Source organism: Bradysia coprophila, chromosome III (assembly GCF_014529535.1).
Source record: "Bradysia coprophila strain Holo2 chromosome III, BU_Bcop_v1, whole genome shotgun sequence".
NCBI classification, from domain to species: domain Eukaryota; kingdom Metazoa; phylum Arthropoda; class Insecta; order Diptera; family Sciaridae; genus Bradysia; species Bradysia coprophila.
Window position 1 is genome coordinate 1,438,887 of NC_050736.1, and position 27,064 is coordinate 1,465,950.

The following is a 27,064-nucleotide window of genomic DNA, read 5'->3' on the forward strand; positions in this document are numbered from 1 at the left end:
ATAGGAATCTGTTCAATTTTCAAATTATGGGATGTGATGAAAAATAAATTAAAATTTTCTCGTCAAGATTAGTAGGGTGAGATGAGTAGGGTATACTCCTAATAGCATCTATGTTGTCAATCACTGGTGTAAGGTAATCGGAATATGCCAATCGTTGTTGTCTGCAGAGGTAATTTAATTAGTTTTCTAATTAAATTACGTTAATCGTCAAAAAAAAAAATATTTTAAATATTTCCGCCTCAAAACATATGTCGAATTTGAACGTATTCTCAATGACTTTGGCTGTGTGTGTGTGTGTAATCCTCGATTGTCAAAACTGCAGTGTAGCAGAGAGTGAAAAAATAGCTTAAAGTTTTCTGTAACACGAAAATTTCTCGAAACAACAATACCTACAGTTTGCACTTCTTCACATCCCCGTATAAAGGACCCTTAACACTAAAATGTAAGTGAATTTGTAGGTGACTTCCAAACATTCCACTACGCTGACTTTTCTGAAGCTTTGCTTTTGTTGCGTTGCAGTCTCATTAGGGCGGCCTCCATTTTATTGCAGAAAATTGTTTCCTATAAATTGTCATCTAACAACAAACTATTGTTCTAGGTACAATCGAGATCGTAACGGCGGTGGTGATGGTGGTATGTATCGCAATAATCGTGGAAGCAGTAATAGAGGTTCGATGTCTCGTAATGGTGACAGAGGTGGTGGAAGCTTCCGAGGCAATGATCGACGCGGTGGTCCAGGCGGCGACCGAAACATGGGAGCTGGAATGGGAAATAATAAACAGCAACCGGGCGATCGCTTGCGGCGAGTTCGTTGGGACAACGAGTTGTTAACACCGTTTCGGAAAAATTTCTACGAACCGTGTGCCTCAGTTCTGAATCGTCCACAATCGGAGGTTGAAAAATATTTGAACAAAAACGAGATTACTGTACGGGGCAAGGATGTACCACCGCCTATGCTGAATTTCATTGAAGGCGGCTTTCCGGACTATGCAATGAAGGAAATCGCTAAACAAGGTTTTGAAAGACCAACATCAATTCAAGCGCAAGGATGGCCGATAGCATTGAGCGGACGAAACATGGTAGGAATTGCGCAGACTGGCAGTGGAAAGACGTTGGCCTACATTATGCCAGCTGTGTTGCACATAAATCATCAACCGAGATTACAACGCGGAGATGGACCGATTGTGTTAATTTTGGCTCCGACGCGTGAATTGGCACAGCAAATTCAACAAGTCGCAACTGATTTCGGCTCATGTACAAGTGTTAGTAATACTTGCATATTTGGAGGGGCTCCGAAGAGTCCACAAGCCAGAGACTTGGAACGAGGAGTCGAAATAGTCATTGCCACCCCTGGTCGCCTGTTGGATTTTCTTGAACGAGGCACTACCAATTTGAAGCGTTGTACCTACCTTGTTTTGGACGAAGCAGATCGTATGCTTGACATGGGATTCGAGCCGCAGATCCGAAAAATCATCGAACAAATTCGACCCGACAGGCAAGTTCTTATGTGGTCGGCAACCTGGCCGAAAGAAGTGAAAGCATTAGCCGAAGAGTTCCTGGAGGACTACATTCAGATCAACATTGGCTCGTTGAACTTGTCCGCCAATCACAATATTTTGCAAATTGTGGATGTGTGCGAGGAGTACGAGAAGGAGACAAAACTCATGAAACTGTTAACCGAGATCTCATCGGAAAACGAGACGAAAACCATCATTTTTGTGGAAACGAAGCGACGTGTCGACGATATAACGCGTGCGGTTTGTCGCAACGGTTGGAAGGCGTGCGCCATTCATGGCGATAAAACTCAACAGGAACGTGACTACGTATTGAATTCATTCCGGAACGGTCGACAAGCCATTCTCGTTGCCACCGACGTTGCAGCCCGTGGACTCGGTAAGACTTGAAAACCCTATTATCATCTCACTTTGATCGTTGATCTCGCATCCTTGAAACGATTTATGAAAACAAGATCAAACCAAAAAAAAAACAGTATGTAAACGGAATGCAAGTCAGTCAGATGTTCGGCCGAGATCTGTAATATATTTTAGAGATTTGTTTTTTTGTTCTATGAAATGGTTAACGTCCATCAGGTGTGGCCTGAAATATAAATAATATTGTTATTAGCAGCACATCACACACACACACACCCCACATAGAATCAATGTCATGCTCTTCAATTCAATTTTCCAGTATTCACAGCACTTAATTCGACGATCGAGGTAAGTTTCACAGAATTGTATTGAAACTGCGGATGGGGTAGGAGAGTGTGAGCGAGATTTTTCCGAATCATTCTTGTGTTGCGCAGTAAATATTTTGTTTTAACATTTAACAAAAAAAGCACACGAAAGGACTGAGTGAATACTGGACCCACAAATTATTTGCTTTTGACTGCTGCTGCCGTTACTGTGTGTTACAAGAAACGAGAGAATTTTACTCTTTGTTTAAATTAGAATTATTTTGTTTTTTAATCAATGTAATACCAGCAGCGAACGTGGTGTGATTGGTGCAATTATTGATAAAATATTATTTTCAGGTAAATCTTAACCAATTCAAATTTTAAACTTTCCCCAAAATGTCTATGCAATTTCACTTAATACTTCTTATCGTCATAATTATCCTACTTGCAAGTTAAAGTCCAGACGTTTCTAAAAAAATGGTATGACAATAATTGTATTGTGGTTCGAGTCAATGAAGTCGAAAGTACCACGCACGATACTTCGTCGATCGGATGCTACCTACAACATTTAGTTTTGTTTATTGATTTCTTTTATCAGTTGGTATTTTCGGCAATATGTTCAAATGGCAACAAATTTGAATTATGCCAACCGATTGAAGAGTTAAGTTAAGCCGGAATTTTGACAATTGTTTTTTTAAGTAGCATGTTGGAACCAGGATTAGTATCTAGACGTTATTTATCCTTAGTTTTGTTTCGAATGACACGAAATTAGGAAAATGTTTTGTTTTTCGATAGAGTTCAGTTTTAAAATTACTCCATCGGCCCAACGATCAATAAAGATAGACAAGTTTATCCCATCCTGTAACTTGACTTGAACGGTACGATGAATCGTATCATCTGAATTGGGCGGAAGATCGTTGTATGGAAACAGCGGAAAATGATACCAGCTAACAGTTTTCAGCATACGTTGAAAGGTCGAAATTAAAATGGTGATTGCAACAATCAGTGTATCAGCATAATTCGACCGGCTTTCAACCAAAAGTATTGTGCTAAAATTTACATTGTGAAAACGAATGGGAAATGCTCTCGTTCCAATTGAATTAGTGTTACCATGTAGCTCATCTTGCTGCATGTGACAATGAATGGAAAATGCTCAGATTCCAATTTGTGTACCATGTAGCTCATCTTGCAAGCATGAATCATTCTTGATGGATTTCATCAATGAATGGCATAATGTGCTTGAAGGAAAACAATTGTTTTGTATGCTGAAGCAGTTGTCATGTAAGTAAAAATATTTAGTGATACGGAAATCAGGAACAAGCTGGCTTCATTTCCGACACAATGAACCAAGTTTTTTTTATCGTAATTCAGCGATCGTGCAGTGACTTCAATGTTCTGTGCTCATGTGGCTTATTTTGTCATACCGAATCAGCGTCGAGAGGATTTATGCAAGTGATTTTACGTCAAGTTACTCCAGTGTAAACGTTTGTTTTATTTTGCTAGCCTGTTCAATTGAATGGATTTGAACAGTCCAAATTCTGGATAACTATTTGCTTGTAGGGTAAACAGAGACAATATAGCTGTAATTGTGATAAATAGACATAATCTAAAATGCCAACAAAATTTATGAAAACAAAAACTGAAAAATCTACTAAGATAAAAGTGAACTTTTAACACATTGATTACCACAGACTCCCGGCCTTTAGGTTTGACTGACCATCAATTTGTAAATAAATTTAAAAATGAAAAAAAAAGAGAAAGAAAGAAATTGCGATCGAATTTGTGTTATGGAATGAAAGTAAATTGGACTTGAATTTTTTCATTGTGAAAAAAACAAAGTTTATATTTTCAGGACACAGCACATGGTTTGTACTTTTATTATTTGCTATTTTTTGTTAAATTTTTTATTTAATTTTCTTTATCGAAAAATGTCTGAAAGATTCGATTTTCCCAACAAAAAAATCGTTTCGACTAACCCAAACTTGAGCACGACGTTCATTTTTAAAACAATATTTCCAATAATGTAGATGTCGAGGATGTTAAGTTCGTGATAAATTATGATTATCCCAACAATTCGGAGGACTATGTGCATCGCATCGGACGTACAGGAAGATCAAATAATACAGGTTTGTCTTAGTGTATTCCCTCAACTTCCTATAACATTTATCAACTGAATGATCAACACAGGAACTGCCTACACATTGTTCACCGCTCAAAATGCTGCTAAGGCTAATGATCTCATCAATGTGTTGAAGGAAGCTAATCAGGTAAAATACAGATGTAGAATGACCAACCCGCGATAGTATTCTAATATTGAATCCTTGTCATCAGGTCATTAACCCTAGACTGTTTGATATGGCAAAATCGGGAGGTTTCGGCCGTTCACGATTCAATCGCGATCGATTCAATCGAGGTGGCGGTGGCGGTGACAACCGACGAGACTTCGGTGGACGTGGAGGAGGTGGTAATCGTGGAGGAAACAATAACGGCGGAAGTCGGGACAATTTCAATAACAAAGGTAATTACGGTCGGCCGAACGCGTATGATTCAACGAAGGATGGTCCAATGAAAGACAATTACGGCAACAAGGGAAACGACTACAATAACCGGGATAATTTCGGTCGGGATCGCGAGCGTTCTGATATACATTCTAGTGGCCGGTCTCGATTTTCCGATATACCCAAAACCGATAATCCAGCGTCTCGGTTCTCAAATCATAATGACAGTAATTCCGTAACGGGTGGCCCACGGTCGGCTGGATCTCGTTTTCAGAGTGGAGGCGGTTCACGATTCTCAAATAATGACAGTCGACCACCGCCAATGTCTGCGGACTCGTATTCGAATCGTAACAAAGACGATCATTCAAACAGTTTCTATGACAACTCGTCGGCCAAATACAATCGACCGCCTCCAGCTATTAGCTCTGCGATAACACAGTCCAATTCAGGATATCAAAATCAATCCAATCAGTATAATTACAACCATCAAGGTGACACATCCCGTCCACCTCCACCATCATCTTCATCAAACGGTGGAAATTATCAGTACGGTGGTGCACCGTTGCCATCCATGTATGCATTTCCACCACCTCCACTACCGACAAAGTAATTTCTATTCTCGTATTCCTCATCACCTGGCTATTCTGTGACTGTGTCATGTTAACACACTTTAAAATCACGTATAGCATTTACCAATTAGACGTTTTTTTCATTCAAATGTTCTTTCCATATCTTTGAAGTAATGTTTGCATTAAGTTTTGCACGTCTCGCTCACTGAATTAGCTTTGCTTTTTTTCTGTAGAATAGTGACCCATGACTTAGTTAAAGAGTTTTCGGTGTTCTTGGAATTGTCCTAAACAACACAATCGCTCGAATTTTGTCTACAATCATTCTTTTATCATAATCGATGGAAAAATTTAGTTTAAAAATTAGTGAATAATTGACTATAACGGCTACAGTGGCTACTTCATTTAAGTTTTTTTTTTTTAATTCCTGGTAATCTTGATATATAAGTTTACTGATTATTATTGCATTTGATGAGTATTTAGGAAATTACTCAGCCAATGTTATTTATGAACAGTGTCTACAAATAAATGAAAAAAAAAAAAAAAACATTCAAAAATCGAATTTTTAATTGACTATTAAGGCTATGACTTGAATAGACGTGTGAGACTGGTATACCCAATACTTGAATTTATCCTCCACTTCAAGTAGGAAGGAATTCATTTTCTTAAAACTCATGTGATCAAAATTGCACGGAAAAATCGACGACACGAGAAACGACGACTTTCTCAAAGAGTAGTCGACAATTCTTCATGAACTCACATTTTCTTCCAGAAGTCGTCATTTCCCTCTTGCCTTGTAAATTGTAAATTCCAACAATTTCAATCCAATTCCTATTATTTATTTCGCATACGGTGTCCACGTGAATGTGGTTAAAATGGTTAGATCCAGGGCTTATTATTGGTAAATTGTTTTCCCGAAATTTACAGTCAGAGGCAGTGAAAGTAGCATGAATTTGCTTCAGCTGTTTTTCAGCTGATCCACACAAAAAATCAAAACTGTTTATACGCCTTTATACTGTTTTACCACTACCACGCGCATGCGTGTAGCAGCTTCAACTGTCTGTGGATTACCTGAAAAACAGCTGGAGCAAATTCATGATGAAATCATACTGCCTCTCACTGTAAATTTCGGTAAATAAATTTACCCATAATAGGCCCTTCGCACTACAAAAACCAACGTCAAAAGAAGCAAAGTTGACGTTTTCGTGTTAGTTACCTCTATGACAAAAACTTCACAAGTAAAAGTTAAGGAATCCAGCTAAATTGCAGGATTATTGCAGCATTTCCACTTAAAATGACAGCATTTATATACGTTGACTCGTGTAACAGGCGAGACATAACAGACGATACCGTTACAGTATATGTTTCGATTAGATGGGTTGAAGAACCGTTGTAATATGAAACAATTTCTAAGTAATTTTTGTTGAGTGTACAGTCGGAGGCAGTGTAATTTCAGCATGAATTTGCTTCAGCTGTTTTTTAGCTGATCCACACATTATACAATCAAAACTGATTAGACTTGTTTATACGCTTGAAGCGGCTACATACACGCGCGTGATAGTGGAGAAACCGTATGAAGATAAAAGATTTGATTGTTTGTGTGGAACAGCTGAAAAAAATCTGAAGCAAATGCATGCTGAAATTTCACTACCTATGACTGTAATTGAATCCAACGAAAATATCTTTTTACGGTTAATGGTGTCAACGTCTCTCGAAAAGTTAAGTTTGAATGAAATATAAGGGGCCATTCACAAATTACGCACGCATCAAATTCGAAATTTCAGACCCCCCCTCCCCCCTTGCACGCAAAAATGTATGGAGAAAATTTCAAAAATGTATGAAGCGTACGCTTTTGTCAAACCCCCCCTCCCCCCTTAGGAGCGTGCGTAATTTGTGAATGGCCCCTAAGGTAAGAAAAGTCTATGAGTATACGAGAAAGAGTTAGTGTCAACCAAAAAAGGCTGCAAAGTTCCAACACTTTCGGCGCGTTCCAATACTTCCCACAAAGATTTCACAAATGTATTAAATCACGATACAGTTGTCAATTTTTGAGAACTAGTTCTTAAACATTAGGCACTGTCTAAATGAACTTTTATCGATATCTGGTTTGTTACGTTTCATAGGGCGTCAGAGAATCAAAAGAATCGAACTGTTTTTTAAAAAATGCGGTCATTATTCATCAATCACCAAGTATAGTATTTACAAAAAAAAAGAAAACACATTTTAAAACATCTAAAGCCTGCCGCTCGTCACCCCATTGAACTATAGCTTCTGGACATTGAAACCACAAAAAAGAATTCAAATCACCCCAAATTAATTGTGCTTGTCTTCGTCCATCATAGAAGATCTAAGTGGAATAAATACAATCAAATGTGCACCCATCGTGAGTTATGTGTCTACGGTGATCTTACATCATTTCCAAACTACTGTCACTATTTTTGGTAACCACTTCCGTTTCACTGGAACCAGATCCAGAACCGGCATCGTCATTTTTATCGTGTTCATTATCAACGGGTAAATGTTGAGACTGTAATTGCCAAACGGGAATCGATGGCGGAACGACTGGACTAGAAAACTGTTTGCTGTTGTAAGAAATTGAAGATCCGACTTTATTTGCACATCTCATTCGAAAATAATTTCAAAAAATTCTTACCGATTCAATAGAAGACCTTTGATGGCATCAATGTCCGACTTAAAGTTACTTATTTCACGGTAAATGCTGTCACTTCGGGATGCCTTCGCAATTTCCTCTTTAACTTTGACTAGCTCTTGGTTGAGTTCTTTTATGTTCGTTTCGACGTTCTTGTTCAATTCTTCAATCGATTCGTCTAAAGTTTTCTTCTTTCTACGCCGTCCAAATAGCATTGGTTCGATGTAGTTCTATGGAAATAACAGGCAATATTTTCATAGTGTTAGAGGTGAACTAAGATTACTAATACATCATCGTTGTGATTGAACAGACATTCAGATAAAGAAAATAAAAAATCTTTTTATATTTCATCTTGCTAGCGGCTGATATGCTAGTGTAGAATCCATCACACAAAGCTGAGTACATTCGTCGTATAGAAACTACAGTGTCTTTTCAATGATTTTACTATACGATGCACACATCACATTTTTTTTATCAGTCCGACCTTTGGCTCGTTTGTTTTTGCATTTGAAAAAGAATTTATTATTTTCTTCGTCTGATCCAACCGAATACCTTATAAAACAAATAAATGGCATAGGTGAATCCGGCTATCAATGCAGTCGAGCTCAAAATTTCTCGAATCCTCTGCAATGTGGTCATTGGTTGCTGCACCACATATTGAGTTGTTGGGGTACTAATTCCCATGTTGATGACCGTACTATTCGGATCATGACTAAAAACGCCCGCTCGTTCACAGGCGATTTGTATTTCATTTTCGGTCAAACCTTTGCTACGTAGAAACTTTTGTTTTTGGCTAAGCGGATTGCGTTGCACATTATTGTTCTGAAGGAATTGTACTGCTGTGTTGATCTGAAATAAATCAACGATCAGTTTTGGTGGATTCATTCGAATGTACGAACACATACCAATGATTCTCTGGGTGGAACCACCACCGGCTGGCCAACGCTTGTATCACCTGGATCGGTATCACTCATGCTGATATCAACTGATAGATGAATTTTGAATGATTTATTGGATGTGTAGTGTGAGATAAAAAAGACTTTCTTTGGTATCAGTAGCAATATTTGTTTTTCACGAGCACTTTAATTGTCTTAACACACACATGAGTTGATTGCTATGACACTTTTTTGACAGATTTTGCAGCCATATACAATGTGGATGAGTTCGCTTTCAACAATTTCTGTGTTACACTGTCAACATTAAAAAAACACGTAAGTCATTTGTTACTGTAGATACACTGCTACGGATGGCAACGCGAAAGACGATTAATCAACGCACCTAGCAGGGTAATAGAAAAAATAGTACTTTAATCTAGACATGCGAATATTTCCATACCCTTATTCATTAATGTCAGTGTAAAGTTACCATTAGGGCTGCTAATGGTATTATTGGTTTCAAAATACTACTCTATTTGACGTGGTGAAACATCTATTACCCTGGTAGGTGCTTTGGCCTAATTCAAATCTTTCTTTTGTTCTCCTGTCAAATTTGACTGTAGACTAAATAAGATTATTTCGCGTCGCTATGTGTAGCTAGAGTAATCGATAACGACGAGAAAAGTAAACGACAAGTTCTTGCTTGTGTTATCTTACTCAGAAAATGGAGATAACATGACAGATTAACCAGTTACAGACGGCAAGCATATGACCAGTATTTTTATCGGGTCTATCGATCCAACGCACTTCAAGCAAAAGTGTTTCGATTGACACCTGCCAAATAGAGTACTATTTTGAATTAAATTTTTTCCCCACTCTTTTTACAGCGTAAAATTTTGTATGGAGCAATGTCAAGTTTCAGTACCCTATTTAGAGTACCACTTTTGCTTGAATTGCGTTGATTGATCCAAATATTTGTGCATGCGTCGAAAACCGTACTTTTCATGTTTCAAGCACTACTTTCGACGCCCTCAGCATGAAAAATCCATTACATAATTCGGAATAAAAATGAAGAGTCTCGTTTTCGTGTGTTTGTTGACCTCAGCTACGCCTCGGGTCAACAAAATTCACACGAAAGCTCTACTTTTCATTTTTTTTATCCCTAGGCATGTAATAGTAGATTACTACATCAGGGAGGTAATGTGATACCTCGTATCCATAGGAGTAAAACTATCAGATGTTGTCAGCCCGAGGTACTTTTTCTCCTCGTGATACGAGATATCGAGTTACCTCCCACCTCCCAGTAATAGTATGCTATTTTAATTTATGATGGCGGTACCCTACGCCAAGTCATTTCTATAAGATAGGGAAACGCCTTATTACCTCCCTAGTAAATTAAAAAACTATTTATCAGTTGATTTCAAATCTTGTACATCAATTTTTTTAACTTGCATTTTTCTATATAAAGGACCATATTTTCCAGAGCTTGTCATTATTTTTGTCGTTGTTATCGATAACAGATGAATACCAGTATTGTAAAAATTGCTATGTTTGCAATATATACCACAATAGACCGCTCATCGCGGCTGGAGGGTGTTAGGGAATCTCGCGCCGCGTCATTCACAATAACTTACAAAGTGACATCTTCCTTATACAAAATGTGTCAAAATGAGAATTATTGTGAATGACGCGGCGCGAGATTCCTAGCAACCGGCTGGAGATCGGTGTAATTGCTGTCAATTCGTGGGGCGAAAGCTTTCGCTCGGACAGAAAGTAAAGAAATGTCAATTCAAGGGGCGAAAGCGAAAGTTTTCGCCCCGCGAATTGACAGCTTTACTTTCGGTCCTCTTAGCAAGCATACAAAACTTAATACGTAACTCTTTCGGCCTACTCAATCGATACGTAAATAACTATTAATTTTGCTGGGTGAAAGAAATCGTTCTACGACTTTTGTTTTGAGTGCTAGAACGACCCTAACGAGAGAGCATTTCAGATACTGGTGCGCTTGTATGGCTAATAAATATTAAACATCCTAGTAAATACTTTTTGTCAAAATGAAGGTAATAGAACCAAGTGAAACGAAAATTTTGTTCAACAATTGTGTTTTTCATGCTTTGTTTCCGTCATTTTATAACTCCAACTAAATTTCTCTAAACATTGTAGTGTGACTCAAAATTATAAGGATAAATACGAGTGCCATTTTGATTTTGTGAATTTATTCCACATGATTTCGTCAGACCCTTCTTATACTCCTTCTCATTATGTCAACAAAGAGTGTTACCAGATAGACAGCTGCAAGGACAACATAAGCGTATCCGTATACTTGGTATTGACCACTTGGAGATAACTGGAATCCATAGGAAACAACTGATAATGTCACGGCTGTCTGCAGTGTTAAAGCTATCAACGTGTTGAATCCGAAAACTAATCCAAACGTGTCTTCGGCAAGATTCTTAGCAATTTCTGTTGCACAAATTGTAATTCCAAAGGCATATGAAGCACCGAAACAAATGTAAAAAATGTAGCACGCCAGAAGTGTCTGGCTGTTTGCTGCCAATACTACAAACACTCCTTGTACGCTTGACATAAGAATCAGTACTAGCAGAGAGTGCATGCTTTTCTTTAAGAAATTTATGTGAATTTTCCCAGCCAATATCGCAAAGCAAGCTCCTAATAATGTGAGAATGGCATCAACAGCCCCATTGTAAATCACCTCCTGTGAATCGTCGATGGACATCCACAGAATCTGGATATAAGCTGTGATTTGTATGTTAAAACACAACACAACAGCATAATAAATGCTCCACAACACAACGACTTTGTTGGCGTAACTGGTTCGAAAATGATTCCAAATCAAATTAAAGGCTTCTAGGATCTGGCTGCGACGAAATGTTTCTGACCACTTTCCTCCTGTATTACGATTAAAGTATGTGCTTGTTTCAACACGCGGAATAAAAAATGCCCAGACGAACGCTAAAATTTGAGCTGAGAAAAGCAACTTTAAGTTAACCAATTTCGATCAACCGTTTTCTGTACAAATACACACTTATCAACGTGAGATAATTGAGTTGTCTGTAGTTCATAACATGAAAAAACACAAGCAACTGAGAAGACACACCGGCGACAAACCTCCCAACTAAAATTGCTGCCCGAGTATGTGATGTCACAGCCTGATAATGCTCTCTTTCTGTTTTCGCATAAATGTAGCTGTAGTAAGCAATTTCAGTGGCGCAATAAGTACCATAAATGACTTCGACAAACTGCAATCCCAATACGGAATTCGTCCACAACAGCATGCTCCATATGGTGACACCGCTAGCACCAAGCAAAATAATCAACGGTTTGTATCTCAGCATGTCGGTAACGAGGAAAATTATGATGAGCTGAACGAGATAGGAATACGTTCCGATCGGAAAAATGTCTTGGTTAATCTGTTCGGCTGTTATGTTCTTGAAGTCAACAATGAAATCCGCGATAAATGACTCCGATGGTCTTGTTTCCTTCAATAAGCCAAAGGTGCTTAGAATTAGTGAAATTTTTAAATAATCTTGCATCTTGAAGCTTCCCTCGCGTCGTCGTCTGGTAATGTATGATTTATCGAACAAACAACGACTGATGAACTGAAGCGGCTTCATTGAGTGAGATGGAGTATTTGTAAATAGACATGTTGAAAGATTAGATATTTTTGAAAATCCGAATTTCGAATAACTGCGATAAGCCTATTAGTTTGACGAGACAATAGTGATAAGACTAATAATAGTGGTTAATGACAATCGATTATACCACACCAAGATGAAATAGCGTACTGTCTGCATAAAAGGAAGTTGGAAGTCACTGTAGCTGGGCGTATCAGTTAAAAGATTAGATAGTTTACGTATCAATGTTATGTGTCAATATTTTTTTAAACCGTTGCGTATAGCGTTAGGGTTCAGGGAACGATTTTCATATAAACTCTTTGACTGTTGACGCTCGCAATTTTTGCGTCGAAAACCGTACTTTTCATGTTTCAAGCACTACTTTCGACGCCATCAGCATGTAAAGTAATAGTATCTTTCATGATACCCCAATACACACAAGTAAAGATGTTTTGCAAACACCCAAAGTACTTTTCCGTTCCTCGAGATAGGAGAGTCACACCAATACACTCCGAGTATATACAGTAAAACCAATTACATAACTCGTCTACGCCTCGGATCAACAAAATTCACACGAAAACTCTACTTTTCATCGTTTTATCCCTAGTCATGTAAAATACTGATGTTGCCACCGAACTGCATGAAACGAATGCAAGACATTGAAATTGGACTTATCTATAGTCATGTAGCATGGTAAACATAATAATTCTATTTATTATGTTTCATAGGTTAGCTGGGAGAAAATATTATCTTAAAAATAGTCACTGCAGGATAGCGAGCCAAAATGTTCATATAATGAACGTTTCTATATGATTAAGTGGATGGCATTGTTGTCAGCAAAACTTTACAGGTGTTCCAAATTCAATACGGGTGTCTTGCTAGTCCATAAGAAGTTTCCAACTTGTGAAGTGAAAATTTGCAAACGTAATATGACGAAATTAAAATAAATCAAACAACTGTAATAATGTTTTAGATAGACGATGGCAATATTTAAGTTTTAGGATTTAATTTGACTCAAATTTAGTTCAATAATCTTTCAATGCAAGCATATCAGAAGTGCAGTCGATTCTATTACTTCGTTTGACGGTTTGACCTACCAATTCTCGAGATAATGATTCGAAGTCTTTTACTTCATTTCTTTTAACATTATGCAATCGGAATCGGTTATATATATTAGCATTTATGGTCGGAGTTTGTTTATTTTTATTTTTGCCGCCGTTATCGATAACAGATGAATATCCGTTTGTTTTAAAGCTTTTAGTACTTCCTGAAATTTTTCTCAAATTCGCACTAAATTGAAACTGCGAAAGTAACCGATACTTATATCTAAAAATATTCGTAATGACTCTTGGAACTTGAAGTAGCTTACACGTTTTCGTATACTTAAAACAACAAATTAACAGAGGAAAAAATCTACGGGTTGTTTTTTTCCTCTTTACTTCCACTTTTAAAATCGAAGAGATAAAAAGATAAGACAACAAAAAGAGCACAACAAGTTGTGTAGAATCAACACTCACTGTTGAATACAATTTCGTGTGGAGAATGTAACATTTATTGTATTTATTGTTCATTACAAGTTATCATCAACACAGCTTTATTTGAGCACATAATTATAGAATACAATGATAAAATAATTTTTAGTCGCTTACATTCAGCTCATCTATTCGGAACGAAATTTATTATTCGCGGCGCAATCTCATTTAGGTTTTGCTCTTTTTTTTACAGTGAGTGACTTGTTGTTTGTTAGCACTAAAAAAAGGTGAATAGCGATTTGTTTTGATGGTTTCTCCATCAAAAATTTAAAAGGAATAATGTTTGTTAATAACTTGGTAAATTGTGAAGAAAATTAGAATATTCAATGGATCTGTGTCTATTGTTTCACATTTTACTTCATAAATTTTTAACTTAATCAACTGTTCTGCCCTAACACTGTTTTTATCAATGAAAAAGAAAATCCCAACATCGTTTGAATTAAATTCACGATTATTTAAGTGCAATTTCAGTATATTAAGCCCAATACGGTGGTCTGAAACGTGCGTGTATATTTATGCCCACAATATTGTTGCTAAAATATTTATTTCTATCAACAGTTTGATAGACTTGTTGTTGTATCAATTTACATTTTAATGAGTTTAACGTGTATTAAACACCAGGAAAGAAACGATCATTAACACCTTTTAGTAGACTATCTGGAAACGTAAATAAAAGAGGTAGAGAACACATTTTCTTTACGTCGGTGGTTTATTTACTGTATTCACACCGGGGAAAAACTGACTGCTTTTTTTTCTTACGTACACATTAGAACGCTATAAAAGCTTCAACTAAGGCTTTTTAACTTTTTATCTTGATCCTGATCGATTTTTATTGAAGATCTGCAAGTTCAGTGTCATTAAGATGATCACAATAAATTCTCCATGGGCTCATCGACAAATTTCATTATTTTTTAAGTTACAGCTTTACACATGTAAAAATTCCAATTTCACATCTAAGCTGTTACTGCTGTTTCTCTGATTTCTCTATTTTTTTTAGACCCGTACGAAGTACTGGGGTCTTATAGGTTTACGCATACGTTTGTAACACGTCGATTTGGACTCCCTGAGTAAGGGGAAACCTATTGTGGTTGTCTAGAGATGCCAAATCCGCGAAAAAAAATGTCCGTCTGTCCGTCTGTCTGTCTGCACGATAACTTGAGTAAAACGCATCCGATTTTGAAAATTCTTTTTTTTCCCGTTTGGTAATGTCAAAAGACAGGCTAAGTTCGAAGATGAGTGATTTTGGAACGACCCCTCCCGAGCTGTGGCCCAATAAGTGCTTTACGGTTTTTCGAAGATATCTCCGGACATTTAAACGTTAAACTTGTAAGTGATACGTCAAATAAAAGGTATTTACAATACCGATCGACAAAAAAAAAGTTTATGGAAATCGGATGACCGACTCGTGAGTTTTACCCCTTGGTGTGGAACAGGCACAGGGCGGCAAGCAGTTTTTGCTTGTAGGTCGGCCACATTTGAACATATTTCGTCTGTTTTAGCTTTATTAGATAGGTATTGACCGTACCAATCAGGGAAAAAAAGTTTTTGAAATTACGTTCTCCGGAGCGTGAGCTAGGTCTCTTGGAGTGAGCTCTTATCTGGCTACTCGGAAGTACAGTGAACGTGGTGTATTTTGACAATATCTCTAGTAAATTTTGACCGAATTTCATGATTTTTTTTTGTTTGAAAGGTATTAACGAATGTAAAGCGTCGGTACTATTTCCGGTCTCCTAACAAAATGGCTGCCGGCGGCCATATTGGATTTTAGTAAAATAGAAATATCTTGGAAAAAATGATACTTAGAGAGTTTCTGTTAACATGGAAATAATGTGTTAAGTGTGAGGGGTTTCAGGGATTCCATATATGGACATCTATATATACCTATATACAGCTATATTGAGCTATATACAGGCATATAGAGCTATATAATAGCATATATTTATCTGTGAAATGTTAATTTTTGTGAAATATAGGTAAATATAGCGGTATATAGCTGTTTAAATAGGAATTTATGAAATTTGTCTTCGTACGGGGCTGTCTATATTGCCTTCGGCAATTTAGTTGTATATGATAACAAGGCAAAGAGTGGATAATGTAAGTGATTTTAAAGGGAGAATAGTTTTTCAGCAGAGAAGAAAATGAAGTAAGAGAAATGAAGAGTTTCACATTAAAGGCTTTTGATACGAATAGGTGTTTCGTACGGGTCGGCGTTAGCTATGTTTTTAATGGCAACCACACCAATAAAACAGCTTTTCCAAGTTGGTTGAAATTTTTAAATTAAAGGAGTCGTTGTCATCTAATAAAAATGGCATAAGAGTCGTAGTTCTATTCCGAATCTTTCACTTGATTTGGATTCTAAGGATTCGACAGATTGAAATAAAATCTTTCACTTCATTCGATTTAAGATAAATAATTTGGTTATAAAAGACATCGGATAATTAATAAATATGTGACACGGTCGTCTCAAAAAGGTTAACAAACATTATCGTTAACTAATAATATAATTAGCTAAAGAATTCACTAAATTACCACCTAAATAAATAAATATTAGCATCACATAGCCTGTTTACTGCGGAGATGGAAATTCCTAGAAAAGCGTTGGGTTATCAATTTTATAGAGTATTAATGGTTCAATGCTTTTGATATGCAAATAAATTTTTATTAAAATTGAATTTCAAGTCATTGCTGGTATGATGATAATGTGTGCCTTTTTGTCACGTTAAAATGTCTGGAATGTAATTCGTTGGACTCTTTTCGATTTGTTAAAGATACGAGATAAGATTCGTTCAATGTCACGTACACTGAAATTTCCATTTATTTGCAAATTTAGAAAATGAGAAACAACATTGCACTGATCATCGCAACTACACTGGTCTTATTGGTAATATTGAAGACAAGTAATGGAAAAGTGTTTACCAGATGTGAATTGAAGAAAGCATTAGAGAAGAATAAAGTCAATCGAAGCTTCATAGCGCACTGTAAGTTAGCTGTACTTAAAACGGAGCTTGAATGAAGCTTTTCACAGAACTTCTCATTTTCTTGAAAGGGGTTTGCCTAGCTGAGAGTGAAAGTGGACGGAATTCGTCTATGTTGAAGAGAAAGACTTTGTACGAAATGTATGGCATGTTTCAGGTAAACAATTGTTATTTATGACATCGAGTACAGAGTGCTTTATTAGACACTAGAAGTGTAATTGCAATAATTCATATACACATTGTGTTCCCAATAAATCACTTTGCACCGAGATTCATACAACGTTTTATGTAAGAGAGATATCTAAAGTCAGTCGTTTTTGAGCATTATGATGCTGAGTTGCATAAAATTGGTTTTATTATATACTGTAGCTTAGGTACTGTAAAGGTTGTTTGAAAAACACTCCACTCGGATAATGGACATTTTTTTGTTGTCGTTTTGTCTAAATGTAATTTTTGATTTTTTTTTCTATTTCTATTATTTAATGTTTATTATAGCAAGTAGGGTATATATGTAGCTCGTTGGTGTTATTGATTGAAAAAGAACAGATCGACCTCTACAGTCCTCAGCATAAAAGGTTGTGAATGTGTCGGAAACTGTAAAGAGATATTTCTCGTCTCATGTGAATCGAGAACCGCGACCCCATACTTTTAAATATTTTATTTTATAAGAGATATCTATTTACAATTGTAGATACTACACAAACAACTACTGACTATAAAGTGATTGTTCGAATGTTTACGGAAAAAACCTTAATATTTTCGGAACACCACAGTCGATTGTAGTTAATTCATAATTTCAATTAAGTTAATTAGATTTGACTAATGAAACTTACTCAATTAGATTCAGAGTAACGAATGGTGTGGCCGAAATGGAGTAATTGGAGGAAATTGTTGGACGCGTTGCGATAGTAATATATACAATATTATGTTAACGTGAATCAATCTACAGTGTGATGCAAAATTCCACTTCAATTTTCTAGATTTCCTTGACGACAAATTGGATGATGATATTGCCTGTGCAATGAAAGTGTTCGACAAATATGGATTTAAAAATTGGCAAGGATGGGAAGCAAAATGCAAGCAGCAAAATTTACCAAATCTCTCCAACTGTTGAAATTTTGATTGTGTGTTTGCTCGAATATAATCAGTCTTTTGTAAGTCATATATGGAAGTGTTTGGTTTTAAAGATACACAGGTTTGTATTTATTTAAAAAAAACTTTGATAATATTTGATAAAAAAAACTCGTTACTGTTCCTATGGTATTGATTTGTATCAAGTCATCTTTCGATTCATCGACATATTTCGTTCTGCAAGTCCGAACTACATTAAAACCACGAAATATGATACGATTGACGTAACTACCTGACAAAGGTGAAAGAAAGGTGAAACACAATTGTGTTTTCCATAACAAGGATAAAGTCAATGAAAGTATACCCCATAGGTATGGTCTAATGTCAAAATTTGTATGGAGCGGAGGAAATAGCGATTTCATACAGACAAACTCATATTTCAATAATTTGTTGTTTATATGAAATCGTTAATAAACTCTATGCAAAGTAGTTTATTTGGCTCATGATATGTATTATGCCGTAATAAAGTACTTTGCACCTCGGTTGCATAAATTACTATTTCATCTTTATCCCGAGATATGAAGTGTTTATATGCTTTTGAGCTTAAAGTCAATTTACTTTTCCTCCCTAAGGTTGTAATGAAAACCACTCTCGACCCTAGGGAAAACAAAGGTATGTAAAATTCACAAACAGTATTGCTCAATCAGTAACAGGGTGCAGCTGCAGCATACTCTTATATTTGGGAAATTTTGTAAATAAACAATACAAAGAACGGTAACTGTAACAAGGAAAACTTACCGTAGTTGTAGATGTTGAATCTAAAGCATATCCCCCCGGAACTTCAGTTCATTTGTTAACATTTGGATGGAGAAATCGTCAATCTAAAAGAAGACATTTTTTATCGCTTTCGACATAGAAACTATTTGGCAGAATTTACACTTTTTCGCAATCGTTGATCAACATCGTGACTTATTCTCATTGAATGTAAAATCGATGATGTTTCACAGTCTAATCAAATACATCGATTTATCATTAAAAAGAGATCAGCTGATCGAAATAATTATTTCTTTTTACCGAATCGTTCAACCTTTGGCATGCATTTGATATGGATAATTGATCGAATGTTGAGAGGATAAAAGCAACACATCCATATACGTTGTAAACGATAGCAGTCTCTTTGTCGTTCAGAGCTATTTCGGGAATGTACAAGATGGTAAAAAAAAAAAATGAAAATGCAGATTTCGTGTGTGTGAATCGAGGATTTTATAAACCAAGTCGACGGTAGAAACATCCTGAAAATCGAAGTCCTCCTTATTACACATTCACAAATTATACGTACATTTTGTACATTTGAACTTCGAAAATTGAAATTTTATTATTTTTACTTTAGGTATCATTTAATTTTCATTGTTAAATTCAATTTAGTTCCTTCGAAAGGTAAGTCTCTTAAACGTTTTTTTGTCTTTGATGTCGGTATACAAGTGATTCAGTTTTTTCCTACACATGGGACAACTTTCCGCATAATTCGCATTTTTCAACAATTCGTCTGTACAAAAATGATGGTTGCAGTCAGTGATAGCCAAATTACTGTGGTCCGCGACAACTTGCAGACATATTGCACAGAAATAATCTTTATTTAGTCATAAGCGATTTCCTGACTTTTTCCATAGAAATAAGTTTCAAGGCATGTGTAGGGTGGTGGACTTGATTCTTCTTCGGAAGATGTTGATATGTCGAGCAGTTCGTCAGACTCGTCAGTTGACTCTTCTTCGGAAGATATTACGATCACTTCGCCATCAAATCTTCCACGTTTTGCAATTCGGTCCTCTTCACTTGAGGAATCGTAACGCAATCGTTTTCCCTGGTAAGGATACATTTTGCGTTAAAAAAAAAAAAAATCTTAAAATTCAAACTGAACCACAACGACGAATTTTGATTATCAATCTGATTTCTAAATTTACTGAGTTGCTACTTTGATCAGTTACAAATTAAATAATCCACAATAAGTCAAGCAGGTCAAGCACTAGTATTATATGATATCACACTATTCGAAAATTGCATTTAATAACAGCGACTAATTTAAACACCACACAGTGACTTAAAAATTCAATTATCATTTCCTACATCTGGTTAGATTGATGTAAATGCATCTCCTGATTAATCATAATCGTCCAATGCAATTTCCCATTCAACCGACGCAATTTCCCATTCAATCGATACAATTTCACAAGAAAATGATGAAATGCCCCATGAAAGTGGTGCTACTTCTTATGCAGCTGCTACTGGAAATATTGCCGATCCGGGTAAAATTTCAAATCTCTAAAGTTGCGGTTGTGATATTCGACCGCTTTTCTTATGAGACGAATGAGCAATTTTGCAGTCAAATTACGTTAAACGTATTTATAATACAAACATTCACCATTTCTAGTTCTTGCTGATTTGACACTAAATTGTACTAATGTTTGTAGCTTTGAAGAGAAGAGATTCAATTGTTGATTTTTTGGGGCATCATTTTGTGTGAATTATCACAAAACCGCACCGAGTGATTGTTTCGCACGCTCCAGCTTCGATTTCGACTACAAATGACCTACATTAGCCCTTAGCCATCGCATCGACCTGCCGATGTACACTTGGACGGCGCCGTTCAACGCCGGTCATGGAGACTAGAGCAACACTACAACTAAGCCAGCTGCAGAATCTATATCTAGGATCGATACATCTCATACGTACAATGTATATCTATCACATACAATTTAACGTATTACTCTTACAATTTACGACTCAGTGAACCATTGGTCTTGTCGTCCCTCAGCTAACAACGATAAGAAAAATGATATATTCAGCCGTAATTGTACCTGCAATACGTAAGATTGTAGATATTGAAGTCACACATCTAAATCCTGATCGTCCAAGAATAGAGGAACTGCGAAAAATGAGATCACTTCGCTAGAAAAAAAGCTTTCTCAAAATTTGAGTCTTCGTAGTAAGTTACAGTCGGAGAAAAATAGATTTCGGAATTTTAAGAGACATCATCGTTTTCTTCGTTTTTCTGTATTCCCTCATTTCGCATGTTATTTCAAATGGCAATAAGAGAAATGATGATATCTCTAAAAAAACCCGAAATCTATATTTCTCCGACTGTATAACTGTCTCGCTAATTCCTATCGCTAAGTACTACGGAAACGTGAAAAGGCTTAAGCTTTGGGGTTGGTAATAGCTGGACTTAAGAAATCATTTGAATATTTTCTTTTTTCTTTTGCAAGAAGTTAACAATTCTTAGGAATGTCCGAGGAATTAACTTCATTCCGGGGATTTATCTACGTTTGCAGAAACTTGCTATTTGGTAAGAATAAACATCTCCATCACATTTGCACATTTCAAAAGAAAGTTATTTGGAACCAAAACAGTAAATGCTTTGTCACAAATTTCAAGACCTTTCCACTCGTACTACGAAGTTCGTACGTGTGTGAAAAGAAAAAAATAATTATTCACATCTTGAGGACTTTTGGTTTCGGATGACTAACATTTTAGTGGACTAGACTGAAAATGTCAGATTGTTATCGAAGCCAATAATCGAGAGCCAGTCCTGGTAGTGTAGACTATTTGAATAAAAAAATGATGGAATAAAATCTCGCGTGGGGCGAAATACCAACTACCAGTACTGTCTACTCGCCCGCTCGCGGTCGGATAGTCTTTACTAAGAGTATTGGCTATTCGACCGCGCGGTCGAAAAGCATCATCCTTTTTTGTAAGTCATAATATGGAAATGTTTAGTATGATACGAGGGACACCCTAAAAGTTTCGGGAATCGGGCATTTCCGACGCATCAAAGTATTTGATTTAAACATATTGGTAAATTTCAACATTTTTTAAGGTAAATAGCCAACTCAGTTCGAAAAAAGGGTGTCCTCTGACATTAGGGCTTACCATTTAAAATGTGAACTAAAATTTCACGACTTTGGCAAATTTAGACCAGGGTTTCTACTGTTTGGGTCGCAGTATCGATGTCATACCAGCATAGTTCGATAAAAGAATCCTAAAAATATATATCTAAGGAATCCTAACAGATTTCATCAGAAATTTCCGGAAAAATCGAAAGAAATATATTCACATGCAATTTCACTACGAGAGCGGTCCTACAAAACAGATCAGTTTTTTCATAAAATTTGGGATGGAACATGGCATGTTTCCTTGTGAAACAATAGCTTATGTTTCAGTTATGAAAGTCCATCCCTTTCCAGGCAGAACATTTTTCCGCTTCTGAGATATTGAGGCCAAGAAATTTAAATCACGAAAAAGCCTGATACTGAAGTCTCACTGTGAGATCACATTTTGCGTGCCTTAAGGCCTATCTCGTGGCTGTTCCTTGGTTAATTTGCTTTTAATAAACGTGAGGAATACATAATCTAAAAAAATACAGTAAAAACATAAGGTCTCTGAAAGTTTTTAGCGAAATTGTTGAAGGACTACACAATTTGCCAAGGGACGCTGACAAAGATCAGACTGGTTTTATCTGCGTATATCAAATTATTTCACATGAATTATGACTTTTCTGATAGATGAGAGTCCAATGCAACAGAAAAGTACTTTCAGTCATCAAAACCTGTTTTTGAGGCAGATCTGTGGAGTTCCGAGTCCGTCAGCAGTAGGTCTTTTTACTTTATCGCATTACTACGAAGTGCCAACATTTGAAGGCCGCGTATATGACATATTACCATTTAGATGGACCATACTTTACATGTAAACATAAAAATACTTAATAAAAAATAATTATTTAAGAAAAAATAAAAAACGAACAGCACTTCAGAAAATGAATTCCTCCATTTTTAAAAATGGCCGACATGCCTTTTTATAAATGTTCCTCAATTCACATCAAAATCTTTTTTTTACGATGTTAAGACGTCATTTTACTTAAAAAATGTTGAAACTTACGAATATGTTCAAATTAAATACTTTAATGCGACAGAAATACTCGATTCCCGAAACTTTTAGGGTGCCCCTCGTACAGGTTCGCATTTATTAAAAAATTTTGATAACTCAATATTTGATTAAAAGAAAAACTCGTTACTGTTCCTATGGTATTGGTTTTTTATCAAGTGGTCTTTACCACTTTTATCGACATATTTCGTTCCGCAAGTTCGAACTGTAATAACACCACGAAATATGATACGATTGATGTAATCACCTGAAAGAAAGTTTACAATTAATTGAAAGAAAGTGAATGAAAGGAAGGTGTACGTACGCAAACAATAGTACTTTACGTGTTACGGCATGTTTCATTTTCATTTACATTGCCTAATCACGTAAAGCATTGTACTTACGAGGTTCCAAGTTGTTATTTGACAAGTGGCGAATACAGCCCCACTTATCAAATACACAACTTGGAACCTCGGAAGTAATATACTATTACTATGCTGGTGCATGTAATAAGGCTATTACATGTATAGGCAATAACCTTTACATCACTCGCATAGTAAAACGTCGTACTACACACGGAAAATAAAGTGATATCTCGTATCACGATGAGTAAAAGTACCTCGGGCTGCCGCCCTCGGATACTTTTTCTCATCTGGATACGAGATATCACTTTACTTCCCTTGCATAGTAATGTACTATTATCTTACTAGGGAGGTAAAGTGTAGTTTTCCTTCCCAAGGAAAACTCTTTACTTTACCTCGATCGTAAAGTAATATATATTATTCTTCTAGATAAGTAATTTTGACATCCAAACATCGCGCGTATATATGATAATAGCACTTTTTCACTGCTATTATTTCACCTAGGTAGATAAAGCACTATACTACACTCGGGAAATAATTTGATATCTCGTATCACGTTGAGTAAAATCATCCTAGGGCTTCAGCTTGGATACGAGATTTCAAATTACTATTAAATAACAATGGATAAAGTAAATGAAAAGTCTCTTGACAATACAGTGGATGATAAATGTAAATCTAAAATCGTCAATCTAAAAGTAGATATTTTTTATCGCTTTCGGCATAGAAACTATTTGACAGAATTTACACTTTTTCGCAATCGTGGATCAACGTCATGAGTTATTCTCATTGAATGTAAAATCGATGAAGTTTCACAAGCCTAATCAAATACATCGATTTATCATTAAAAAAAGATCAGCTGATCGAAATAATTATTTCTTTTTACCGAATCGTTCAACCTTTGGCATGCATTTGATATGGATAATTGATCGAATGTTGAGAGGATAAAAGCAATACATCCATATACGTTGTAAACGATAGCAGTCTCACTGTCGTTCAGAACTAATTCTATGACTAAAATGACTTGATTCAATAATTGTACGGTTAGTGTTACTATGATTGTCGTGATCCACAGAACTAAGTGAATCGAAAAGATCGAATTTATTGACTTTATGGCTTGCGCTAAGTTTGAATGCAGCGTTGAAAGTTTATCCATTTCGTCACTACAATGGCAATAGTTGCACATCTTTGTATGTTTATGTCTTGCACTTTCAGTGGCTTTGATTACAATGTTCCCTAAACGAATGTTCATTATTCTAATAAAAACATCGATGGCAACGACAGCACCGTAAAATGCATTCATTTGCAGTCTCACTGCATACGGCGGCAACTGCAGAAGTAACAATAAGTATGGCATTGATCTAAGGATGTCTGAAGAACTCTCCATAGTCGACATATAAGTGAATGATCCAGCTCCTTGCAAAATTTCTACGACAATCATCCTCATTGCAATTCCGAAAATGTAACCCGACAAGTCAATATTACCAATGGAATCACCAATTTCGTTCAACAATCTCATGAATTGCACGTAGATATTTTCGATTTCTTTAGCAGACCAATGCACCCCAAGATATGCGACTACAAATGAGATCAGTATCGACTGAGTGTATATCATCATAACGAATCTTAATGTGAACGATCCGAAAAATGCTTTGTTTTCTCCATTGAAATTAATCGATCCGACAACTTGAAATGAAACTATTGCACAGAGTAATAGACAAATTGAGTAAATGGCTTTGATGAAACTGTATTCGATTTGGTTGTTTCGATGTACGAATCAGAATGGCCATAATCCAAATAAATTTACAGCAAAAAAGGCTGCCGAGATACACCTTTTCAATGTCAGTATTTGATATGAATTGCCCATGGTTATGGTGCCAGGGATAATGTTTTACGTAGGATTTGTCTACTCAAACTTAACATGAATTTAATTGAATGACACTGTTTCAGTGTTATATTCTTTTATTATTATTGAAACGAAGCAATAGGGCATGCGTTTACCTATACAGATGAATTACTAATTAATAATTAAATGACAATTATTAATTGGACAAAATTGGTATTAGAAATACACTCTGTTTGAGCTGGTATTGCTGAAAAGTTTTTAGAAGGCGAATAAATTTTGTTCCAGCTTGAGTTGCTATAACTGTAGTGAGGGATTCTTTTGAATTTCGACTGACCGAAATCGGCGCTATTTATTCCGGGACTTTTTTTTTATATACGCCTAGTTAGGCTTTGGTGCCTAGGCCCCAAAACCAGTCTCAGATATTTTTGATCTTCTATACCTGGCTGGTTGCCAAAAGTCGAAAAATGGAGCTTCGTAGTCCGGATTTCATTTGCGTAAGGTGGCGAGGACACGGGCGTGTATGGGTTCGTTGGAAAGCTGATGTCGAATACTACCGGGGCAAATATTAACTTCAAAAAATTTGATGATAAACGGCCGAGAATATGACCTCCAAAAAATTTCTAGAATCTAGAAAACCTCGGTGAACTTTGATGAGAGCTGTGACTCACTAATGCAATTATTTGATTAAATTATTACTTATTATAATTGTGGAGGACCTCAGCTTTATACCGATACCCATATTTAGTAGTTTGGCACGTGACTACGTAACAGATGAAAACTGTGTGTTTCACTCCGCCAAACTACTAAACTACATCCAGCAGTGGATGAAAAAGAAGAAGATGAGAAGAAGAAACTACTAAATCACTGTAAAGCTGATTCACATTCATAACATAATTTAATCAAATAATTGCATTAGTGAGGTCACAGCCCCCATCAAAGTTCACCGAGGTTGCATCGATTTTGAGAAATCTGGAAGTCATATTTCTGCCGTTTATCATCAAATTTTATGTAGGTAATATTTGCCCCAGGAGTACTCGACCTCAGCTTTCCAACGAACCCATACACGCCCGTGTCGTCGCCACCTTACGGAAATGAAATCCGAACTACGAAACCTAATTTTTCGACTTTTGGCCACTTACAACCAGCCAGGTATGGAAGATCAAAAATGTCTGAGACTGGTTTTAGGGCCTAGGCATAGGCACCAAGGCCTAGCTAGGCACATATAAAAAGTCCCTGAATAAATAGCGCTGATTTCGGTCAGTCGAAATTCAAAAGAATCCCTCAGTATAGCTGTACATAATTACGTTGGTACACCAAGTTACAGAGATGAGAAAAGTAGAAACATGTCAGGAGTCAACTACAAAATTAGACGTTTATTTACAGCTCTATACAAGATGTAATGTTCTGACTGATGAAGCTATATTCGTGCAATCATCCGTTCTGATAGTTCAAACTGTAATATGACCACGAAATATGAAAAGATTGACGTTATTGCCTGTAAGAAAAAAAATGGATCTAAAGTAAAGCTATTGAAATCAAAGTAAAGGGCCACATATCTTTTCAGAAAATTATGCTTCAAAAGTAAAAAACAACATCGACTGAGACTGAGATTAATAGTAACAGCTCATCTAGGAAAGGTTCCTGCAAAGATGAGTGGACCAAAATCTCTTGGATTCGTTTGAATATCTTCTCTATCACATTTTGTAAAAGGGAAAATCCTCTGGATTTGAGCCTTTTTGTTACGTTTTGTTAGGGGAAACTACAATCTCGACCGATCAATTAACGAAAAAGTCAGTAAAAGTGGGCTTCCTATACCATATTCCAGGCCATATTTAGAACGAATTTTTTTCCTTACAGTGAACGACATCTCAAATGTCTCACTGCCAAATTTTTCTGAGAATTTTATTGTGTCATTGCAAATTCACAATGACATTCTCTGAAAAAAATGTCAGTGAGACATTTGA

The 27,064-nt window shown here is 36.3% G+C and overlaps 4 protein-coding genes and 1 long non-coding RNA gene across 7 annotated transcripts; 2 read left to right on the top strand and 3 right to left on the bottom strand.

Moving 5' to 3' along the window:
- The first annotated feature begins 288 nt into the window (after window positions 1-288).
- LOC119075970 (ATP-dependent RNA helicase dbp2-like) lies at window positions 289-5,649 on the top strand. Its single transcript, XM_037182559.1, has 5 exons — window positions 289-442; window positions 599-1,893; window positions 4,204-4,302; window positions 4,364-4,443; window positions 4,508-5,649. Coding segments are annotated over exons 1-5 (2,253 nt in total). The 5' UTR covers window positions 289-440; the 3' UTR covers window positions 5,285-5,649.
- Window positions 5,650-7,400: 1,751 nt separating this feature from the next.
- On the bottom strand, window positions 7,401-9,026 carry LOC119077598 (peroxisomal membrane protein PEX14). 2 transcript variants are annotated; one of them, XM_037184809.1, is made up of 5 exons: window positions 8,796-9,025; window positions 8,443-8,739; window positions 7,894-8,120; window positions 7,652-7,822; window positions 7,401-7,587 (listed from the first exon to the last, which is right to left on the bottom strand). In XM_037184809.1, the coding sequence occupies exons 1-5, from the start codon at window positions 8,862-8,864 to the stop codon at window positions 7,554-7,556; spliced, it is 798 nt and encodes a 265-aa protein (XP_037040704.1). In that variant the 5' UTR covers window positions 8,865-9,025; the 3' UTR covers window positions 7,401-7,553. The 2 variants fall into 2 exon arrangements, with proteins under 2 accessions (XP_037040704.1, XP_037040713.1); XM_037184818.1 differs by lacking the exon at window positions 7,401-7,587 and having other exon boundaries at window positions 7,648-7,822; window positions 8,796-9,026.
- A 1,939-nt stretch (window positions 9,027-10,965) lies between these two features.
- LOC119076778 (thiamine transporter 1-like) lies at window positions 10,966-12,575 on the bottom strand. Its single transcript, XM_037183738.1, has 2 exons — window positions 11,812-12,575; window positions 10,966-11,750 (listed from the first exon to the last, which is right to left on the bottom strand). The coding sequence occupies exons 1-2, from the start codon at window positions 12,398-12,400 to the stop codon at window positions 10,999-11,001; spliced, it is 1,341 nt and encodes a 446-aa protein (XP_037039633.1). The 5' UTR covers window positions 12,401-12,575; the 3' UTR covers window positions 10,966-10,998.
- Window positions 12,576-14,033: 1,458 nt separating this feature from the next.
- Window positions 14,034-18,071, top strand: LOC119078069 (lysozyme). 2 transcript variants are annotated; one of them, XM_037185519.1, is made up of 5 exons: window positions 14,034-14,158; window positions 16,761-16,910; window positions 16,979-17,064; window positions 17,749-17,815; window positions 17,888-18,071. In XM_037185519.1, exons 2-5 carry the CDS (start codon window positions 16,766-16,768, stop codon window positions 18,019-18,021), a joined length of 432 nt encoding a protein of 143 aa, XP_037041414.1. In that variant the 5' UTR covers window positions 14,034-14,158; window positions 16,761-16,765; the 3' UTR covers window positions 18,022-18,071. The 2 variants fall into 2 exon arrangements, with proteins under 2 accessions (XP_037041414.1, XP_037041424.1); XM_037185529.1 differs by having other exon boundaries at window positions 14,035-14,124; window positions 16,763-16,910.
- A 712-nt stretch (window positions 18,072-18,783) lies between these two features.
- Window positions 18,784-24,272, bottom strand: LOC119078347. Its single transcript, XR_005087994.1, has 3 exons — window positions 24,141-24,272; window positions 24,003-24,074; window positions 18,784-18,859 (listed from the first exon to the last, which is right to left on the bottom strand). It is a non-coding gene; the product is annotated as an uncharacterized LOC119078347 (long non-coding RNA).
- Window positions 24,273-27,064: the final 2,792 nt, after the last annotated feature.